Source organism: Polistes canadensis, unplaced genomic scaffold, assembly GCF_001313835.1.
Source record: "Polistes canadensis isolate GaletaPanama2010 unplaced genomic scaffold, ASM131383v1 scaffold_21, whole genome shotgun sequence".
In the NCBI taxonomy this organism is placed as follows: Eukaryota; Metazoa; Arthropoda; class Insecta; order Hymenoptera; family Vespidae; genus Polistes; species Polistes canadensis.
Genome location: NW_014569568.1, coordinates 172,485 through 181,408, shown reverse-complemented (window position 1 = coordinate 181,408; position 8,924 = coordinate 172,485). Strand labels below are relative to the sequence as shown.

At 32.9% G+C, this 8,924-nt stretch overlaps 1 protein-coding gene across 1 annotated transcript in view; it reads left to right on the top strand.

The window, feature by feature from the left end:
- The first annotated feature begins 1,011 nt into the window (after positions 1-1,011).
- LOC106793944 (potassium voltage-gated channel subfamily H member 6-like) overlaps positions 1,012-8,924 on the top strand; it is a 68,450-nt gene continuing 60,537 nt past the window's right edge. The window contains exons 1-2 of the mRNA XM_014761248.1: positions 1,012-3,380; positions 4,076-4,173. Coding sequence (XP_014616734.1) covers positions 4,098-4,173 — 76 coding nt within the window. The 5' untranslated portion in view covers positions 1,012-3,380; positions 4,076-4,097. The remainder of the gene's footprint in view (positions 3,381-4,075; positions 4,174-8,924) is intronic.

The following is an 8,924-nucleotide window of genomic DNA, read 5'->3' as shown; positions in this document are numbered from 1 at the left end:
CTGCCTACTGCTGTTACCTTTTCTTCTTTTACTCGATCGCCCGGCGGCCAGTAGGGCGGGGTTGGTTTTGTTACTAGACTATCCTTCAATTCCGAATCCGCCGGTTCCCGAAGATACCCGAACTTTACCGTAGCGCACTTCACGTCAATTGTGTGTGCACCTACTGCCATCTATCAACGATTCCTACTTCAACTCTTTCTTATTTGCAATTTCTTTATTTTTCTCTCGTAAATATTATTTATTTATTTTCTGAAATTGTTATATTCATCATTAATTAAAGATTTTGATAAATCGTTTGGATATTATCTCTGGAGGATAAATTAATCTGTTTTTTCATTTTATTATCGTAACGAATAATTTTGAATATTTATCGACGGTACAGTCGGTAAGAATATATGTTGAATATGAAGACGACTCATCGTCGATAATAATTGATTATCGACGTAGGGTATTACAGAATATCAATGTGGCGCCACCTGCTAGGACAGTAATGGCGCGATACATTAATTTGATTTCCGTTTCTTAAAATATCGATTAGAGAGAAATTCAACGTAACAAAGAAACTTGAAGAAATATTTTAAACAGCATGTTAAATCGATTTTACAACACAATAACAACGATATATTGTTTCTACCAGGTAAATCACATCATGCTTTCTACGAAAAGAAAATAAATAAAAAAAGAAAAAAAAGAAAAAACATTATACAACGAGTAAATATAAAATAAAACTCTAATCTACAATAGTTAAATAATAATAATAAAAAGAATAATTCTTTCTCCCTATATATATATATATATATAGAAAATCTTGGAAAATATCGTATTTGATTAAAAGTACCCTCTAGAAAAGAGAGAGAGAAAAAAAAGGCTAAAGTTTTGCCTCAGAAGAAGAGTTGTTGAGAAGAGAAGAGTCGAAGGTAAAGAGAAGTGTAGAGTCTTATCAATATTATCAGTGGCAGGTTGGTGGGAGGTAGTATCGGGGCAGTATAATCGGATGCAAATATGTTTTAGGTGGGGGGATGGAAAGGTGGGCGCAGGCGCTATGTACGACACCCCGTACGTGCCGTCGCCTGGGTTGCCGCCGTTGCCGCCGTGGTCGTCGTCGTGGTCGTCGTCGTCGTCGTGGTCGTCGTGGTCGTGGTCGTCGTCGTCGTCGTCGTCGTCGAGAAAGACGTCGGCTTGTCGTGCCTCCTCTTATCGTCGTATTTTCAGTTCCGATCAAACGCGCCGGCAACTGGTCTAACGCAAATCCTGGGAAAGGAAAGGCAAGGAAAGCAAAGGAAAGGAAGGAAAAAAAAACGCGCGTGCCCTAGAACAAAAGTTCCTCCTGCGTCGACTCCTTCGGCATTGCCGAAGTGACGTGAGGTTTTTCAGGTCGACCGAGGAGTGGGAAAGAGAGAGCACGCGGTAGCGCAACAGTGTCCAACGACCTTTCCCGAGGAAGCATCGTTTGTTCGTAGAATAATTTTGTCGTTTCTTAACTTACGAAATTAATTGGAATCATTTCAATTCGGAACAGAAGAATAAGAATAAGAATAATAATAATAAGAATAATAATAATAATAATCAGAAGAAGAAGAAGAAGAAGAAGAAGAAGAATATGCTCGACAAAGAAGATAAGAGAGAAAGAAAGATAGAAAGGATTGCACTTTTTGCTGGTTTTTAGTAGTTGTCCGGGTTGACGAGGTGTGGTGCTTCGTGCTTTCGAGGGGAGGAGCGAGAGAGAAATAGAGAGTTAGAGAGAGAGAGAGAGAGAGAGTAAGCGAGCTTTGCTAAGCGAGAGAAAGATAGAAAGGTGTTTCCGTAAAGGTTTAAACAAAAGTGGAGTGGACGGTGGTATAAATAAATCCAAAAAGAATAATAAGAAGAATAAGACGAAAGGAGGAGGGGGGAGGGCGGAGGAGGAGAGAGAGATGCGAAAGAAAGAGAGGTTTTGTATAGTTGTTAGTTAAGTGGGAATAAAGGGTTGTGGCCGGTGTTGTCGCAAGTGTGTGTCGAGGAACCCGAATAGGGGGTTAGAACCGATGTGGATTTCGAGAAGAATCAACGAGTCGGAGAATCGTGGCATCGCCGGTGGTCGGACGTGTTCTTCGTGGCGTACCGAGTGCCACAGAGGATGAAGAAGAAGTATAAAAATAACTGTCCCTGAGAGAGGATGAGCAGAAATGCACAGCTGACCGGATCACCCCGTGAAACGGGACAGTTCCTTTTCGTCGTAACGATATTATTCTCGTATTTCGATCCACATCTATCGATCTTGCTTTTATAATATCGCGTGACATACTATATAATACAATTAAAACATCTATAAAAGCAGATATTACTATTACTACTACTACTACTACAACAACAACAACAAAAAGATACAAATATACATACGTATAGAGAGACTCGCGCGCATCCAACCAATCACCACGTGCCTTTCTCGTCGTAATCGTGGACGTTAACCTGGACCATCGAGTCGTTACCCTCCCATTTTCTTACTAAGAAAAATCATTTGATCTATCCTTTGGATTTTTCCTCTACGTATTAGATGACTAATGGAAGAAGATACTTTCAATATTATCTATAAGAATAAACAACCAAATAATATCGCTAAATAGTAAAGAAGATTAACAAAAAAAAGCAAAAGGAAAAAAGAAAGACACGAAGAACAGTTTGGAAAATAAACGTGTTCCGAATAAAAAAGCTTTTAATCTGAAAATCTCGTGGAAATGTCCGAACCATGCGCTTCTTTTTCGAGGCTATTACAGCGTACGTCTTCGGATCGGCAAAAAACTAAAGTCGAGCCGACGAAGTCTATTATCATCAAGAGGAATAATCATCCTCTCGTATTATTATTTTCTTCAAATAATCGAAAAGATAAAGATTATCATTTTGCGTATTTTCAAAGTCGTATACGAGGTATTCCTCGAGACGGCTGCGTTTTGATGTTTATCTGTTAAGGATCGGATCGAATTGAACAAAAAAAGAAAAAAAAATGATCGTACTTTCAATTTTCGATCATGAAGATTATTATTAATCCGAGAAAGATTGGGTGCCTGCCACGGGTGGAATCGAATAGAAAGAAAATTCTTATCTAATTATATTGTTGTGGCAAAATATAATAATCTAAAAGAATAATCATTAATCATCGAAATAATCGTGGAAATTTGTTTACGAATTCTAGGGTGTGGTGGTATAGATATATATAACTGTATAAATAAAATGTTTTCTCACTTACATTAAAAGATATAAGAGAGAAGAAGAAGAAGGTCCTAAAATTTAAACGAACGATACAAAATCCAAAATATTACGCACGTTGACCAATAGACGAGAGCGGCGACCTTGTCCGAGTGTCCTTGCTTCGAAGGAAGGATCATAAGTCAGGAAAGACTTAGGTTAGTAAGCAGCAAGGTGGTGTGCGACCTTTGGTATATCTAAATAACAGAAATAGTGGAAGCTAATCCGATCGAAGTTGTTGGCTCGTGCGATATCGAGTCTTTGAAGAGGAAGCGAGTGTTCAAGACCAAGAAAACGTTTAATTCCGAAAGAAATAAACTAATATTTGAGTGATACGCGTTCTTACTTTGGGTGCCTCATTATTTTTTCTTCCTTTCATATCTTGCTCATTATTTCATTTCTCTTAATTAAAATTATAATTAAAATTAAACAACACAAACTTTCCGGCCAAGATAAGTTAATCAAAGTTTATGAACGTTTTTAGTTTTAAACTCGATACTTCTTCTTTTTCATTCGTTCATTCGTTCTTTTGTTTTCTTTTTTTATATTTATATTATCAAAAAGTTTCCTTGAGGGGGATTTTTTTCTTCTTCTTCTTTTTTCCTTGTCTTTCGCTCGCGAGTGTGTTGAATATTTTTGCCAATCGTTTGGTTTCTTTTTTTGTTTTTGTTTAGTGCTCATAGTGCTCAACCCCAACTCCCCCAACGCGCAGTTATTGTTACATCATTATTATTGTTTTCGATAATTCAACGATAGTTTTCTTAATTATCGTGCACGAAGAGGCCTGATTAGTCTCGAATAAGAATTAATAAAAGAAAAAAGAAAGAAACGCCGAACGTTTTCGTCCACCCAGATAGGTGGGAATTCATCCTGAGATGCCTGTTAGACGAGGTCACGTGGCGCCAAGGACAACGATCATCGAGACCATCATTAGGAAGTTTGATACTCACGGTTAGTAATATACTTTTTATTATATGATTTATTTTTGGGGAGAATCGGGAAATTAATTGAAATTAGGGCGAAAGATATTTTTCAAAATATTAGGAATTTAAAAAAAAAAACACAATTCAATTGTAATTTTTCTTTCTTATCTTATATTATAATTAATGTATAAAAATATGTTAAATTAAGACGATCGAATTTTCATTGCGTTCTTAGAAGCATCGCAGATTTCGATTGTCGAGCGATTAACAAGCAAAGCTCGAGTAATTAGTCGAAGCATTTGAAATCGATTCGTAGAATTAGGTATAAAACATATGTCGGAAAGTTCTTCTTTGTAAGATCCTAGTAGAAATTCTGTTGGTAAAGAGAAGGTGATGCCAACATTTTAACGTCCATTTTCATCTGTTCATCTATTCTTACGTTTCTACTTGGAATTACATAGTTCTAGATATACGTTTCCATTGTTAGAACAATTTAATATACGTATATTTTAACATTTCTTCATTATTAATTCTTTTGATAAAGTGAAATTTTCATTATTCTAACTTGGAATACAATTTTCCTTTGTAATTTTTTTTCATAATTATCCCAATCGCGTCGAATTTAAATACAAACGATCGAATAACGTAACGTCGATGTAATTGCATTTAAATAAGATTTATCAAAATATAATTTTTTGGCGGGAAATTGAAAACAAATTGTTGTAACAACAAATTGGGATCATTAATTTATTGCTTTTTTTCTTTTCTTTTTTTTTTTTTTAAAGAGATTACGAAATATAGATTTTTCAAAAACTTCGAATAATAGTACCTTGCATGAGTTGAAATTTTCAACCGAAACTAATTGAAAGAAAGAAAGGAAGAATGAGAAAAAAGAAGGAAATTGAAGCAAGGATAACATACAAAAAAAAAAAGTGTAAATGGATGCGGAGAAGTAACACGCAACGGAATAGTTTCTCATTTCCCATGCAAATATCGTTATTAACATTGAACAAAAAGTGAAAATTAGATGCCAGGTACAAGGACAAGCTTAGTCCAACGTAAATTTGTTTGAATTTATTTAATACGAGGAGGAATGTCGTATGAATTATCGGTAACCAATACCAGATTTTTTCCATTCGTATCGTTGCAATTTTTTTACGTTCAATGAAAAACATACACACGAAATGATTTTTTCTAATATCATCAGTTGATTAAATATTTTCATGATAATGCAATTTTTATAATATGCACGTGATACGAAAAAAAAACGAATCAAAAGTCAATAAAAGATTATTTGTATTAATTTAAAAATATATATAATAATAGAATAACATATTAGAGATTATATTTTATACCGGAATAAATTCTTGATAGTTTGTTGGATTTTCTCTTCTAAGGTTCGTTTATTAACATACGGAATATTAAATTTCGTTAAATTCGTCGGATACTCGGGTTAAAGTATATAATGTGAAACGTTTATTAATTAATAATATTTCATGAAATATTTTCCCTCGTTTATACGTCGCATATTATATTAAATTACATTTTCCTTTTAATCATTAGCTGTGTGCTAGCTAATGAATTTTAAAGATTCGCGTTAACTGGTAAAAACATTAACGTTGATCATGAACACAGACAGACCCACGTGGTTTGAACGAAAAGTCACGCGAGATAATAATGGTCATACATTAAACAACATTCTAAAGTAAATAAATTTATCTTAGTTTTGTCGCACACACATTGAGAGAAAAAATTAATTTATTTTATTAAATGAAAAAAAAAAAAAGAAAAAAGAAAAGAAAATGTTAAAAGAGTTTTCGCGAAGTATAAATTCTCTTTTATAAAGTTCAATAATTTTCTTCAACAACGACGAGAGAGACGATTCATTTCATTTCTTTCGCGACAACTCGTTGAAAGTTCGTTTAAACGAAATGAGAGAAACGAATTTTTCTTATCTATCTATAATATGAAAAAAAAAAAAAAGAAAACGAAAAGAAAGAGAGTAAAGTAAATTTGAAGAATAGAGAGAGTTAGTAGTAGCCGAGTTTGAATTTCTTAAGATGGAAGAAAGCTAAAGAAAGATTTCCGGCAACGAGCCAGACTTCCATTTCCAATATTATTTAACATATCTAGTGAATCGTAAAGGGGCCTGTTTTCTTTAAAGTTATATAAACGTACACATAGAACACGTATATAAAGGACACACGTATGAACAAAAAATACGAAGACGTACACAAAGATACATATTTAAATATATATATATATATATATATATATATATATAAATATCAAACCTAACCACCGTAGAAAAATATTATTATTATTTTTTCTTCTTCTTCTTTTTCTATTTCTATCCTGTCTCTTTCTTTTTCNTATATATATATTTTTTTTATATATAATATATATCATGTAATATAAAAAAAAAATGTGCACACAGACACAGGCAGACAGACAGACAGAAAGACACGTATCCACAGAAAGGTTTGTAGGTAGATAGGTGGGTGGGTGGGTGTATGGATGGGTGGGTGGATGGTTATAGTTAAATGGAGGAAAGGGGTAGTTCTGTCTCGACAATGGGACAATGCACGTCACTGGCAATATCGCTCGAGTAATGCATCAAGTCCTTGCTTGTGTTAGAAAGAGAGGCTTGATGTGAGTGAGTCGTTGGATTAATTAAAAAAAAAAAAAAAAAAGAAGAAATGTAAAAGAAAAAAAAATATATAACATAGAAAAGAAGAGTGGGTTGGGGAATGGTTGGGAAGGGGAGGGTAAAGGTTGAGAGTAGGGGTGGGTTTCCGGGGGTGAGAATAGATAGCTTTTCTTCCATCTTCGCATAACATCGCGAATATATTGAACGTCAAGTTTCAAATGAAAAGATTAGTTTTCATCTAAACGGTTGATGCATCAGCACGTGGTTAGTTATGCGAAATTAATAATACTTTAACTAAAGATTATTATTATTTAATTTATTGTTTTTTTCGTTCAAAAATAAAATTCTTAATAAAAAGGTATCATAGGAAATTTGGACGTCAAAAAATGAAGTAGAACTTAATTTTTAATAAGTTGAACGTTTCGTCCCTTTATCGGTACTTCTTCGGCAACTGGAAATTTTATTTTATTGTTATTTTTATATTACGAAATTTGTTGTTTTATTATTCTTATATTATTATTATTATTATTATTGTTATTATCTTTCAACTCTTAGTTGAAACTATGGAATTAATCGCATCATTTTCAATATTATTTATCATATATATATTTACATATCATATATATATTTAAATCAAATCTTAGATATATACATATATCTAAGATTTGATTTAAAAAGTAGTCATTTGATTGATTTATTTAATAACATTTAATAACATAAATTCAAAATCTCTCCGTTTGAATAATGTTTGATTAAAGATGAGATGAGATGAGATGAGATGAGATGAGATGAGATGAGGAACTCATTGAGATAAGAAAATGTTGCCTTGAATGTTAGCGAGTTCTTCTTTTCTCGCCTTCAATCTTTTAATTTCTTTTTTTTCTTTCCTTTTTCTTATTTCTCATTTCGTCGATGGCTACGACAACATGTATGCATGCATGTATGCATATATTTGTTTGTGTGCGTGTGTCAGCATTCATATGTACGTCGCGGTAAGATGAAAATGAAAGGTGGGAGAGGAGATTTAACAAAAAAAAAAAAAAAAAAAGAAATTGGTAAAAAAATTTGATGGGAACAAGCTTTGATATTCTCTTTGATCGGCTTTAAAAGTTACGCGTATGCGTGTTATATACGTGTGTATGCATATGTGTGAGGGAAAGAGTTAACTCGTCAATGGATAGAAAGATAGAAAGAAACAGACAGACAGACAGACAGACAAAAAGAAAGTAAGAGGGATTCGTTTTCGAGTTAACGCAAAGAGAAAAGCTAATGGGGGTTTTCTTTGGTGTGAGAAAGTATTATAGAAGGAAGATAGGAAAGTGGGAGTACAAGAAGTGTTAGGAACATTGAAAAGGCTAGTATTAGAAAGAGAGAGAGAGAAAAAGAGAGAGATAGAGTCGTTTTGTTGCATTGCTAACAAAAACACTACTATCCAGTCCGAACAATTTGCACGCGCGAGTAGAGGATGTTCTTTAACAATGGCCATTGTTCAGGGTGAGTTTATAACGTTAAAGAGGATGAAAATGAAATTTGACGGAATAAATTATTGGTTTTATTGTATATAATAGTAGATTAATGTAAGAGAATTTGTCCTTTGCATTATGAAAGATTATTATTGATTTACACGATTGTGTGTAGGAATATATAATATATATTTTTATATGTTCTTACACGGTTTAATATATCTTATTTTAAGTTTCGTTCAATGAATTGAGAGAAAGATGGATGAACAACAAAATTGACGGTGTACTTTGATAAATCTTAATTTAGATTTGACATGAATACTTTATCACGATATTTGCAATTATAGAAATATTTTATTTTTATATATATATATTTTTTTATACGTTTAATATTTTATTCCAAGTTTCGTTTAATGAATAAGGAAAGAAAAAGGGGGGGGGATGAACAATAAAATTTACGGTAGACTTCGATAGATCTCAATTCTGATTTGACATGAATACTTTATCACGATATTTGAAATTAAAGGAATATTTTATTTTTATCTATATATATATATTTTTTTTTTACACATTTAATATTTTATTCCAAGATTCGTTGAATGAATTGAGGGAAAGATGGATGAACAACAAAATTGACGGTACACTTCGATAAATCTCAATTTAGAT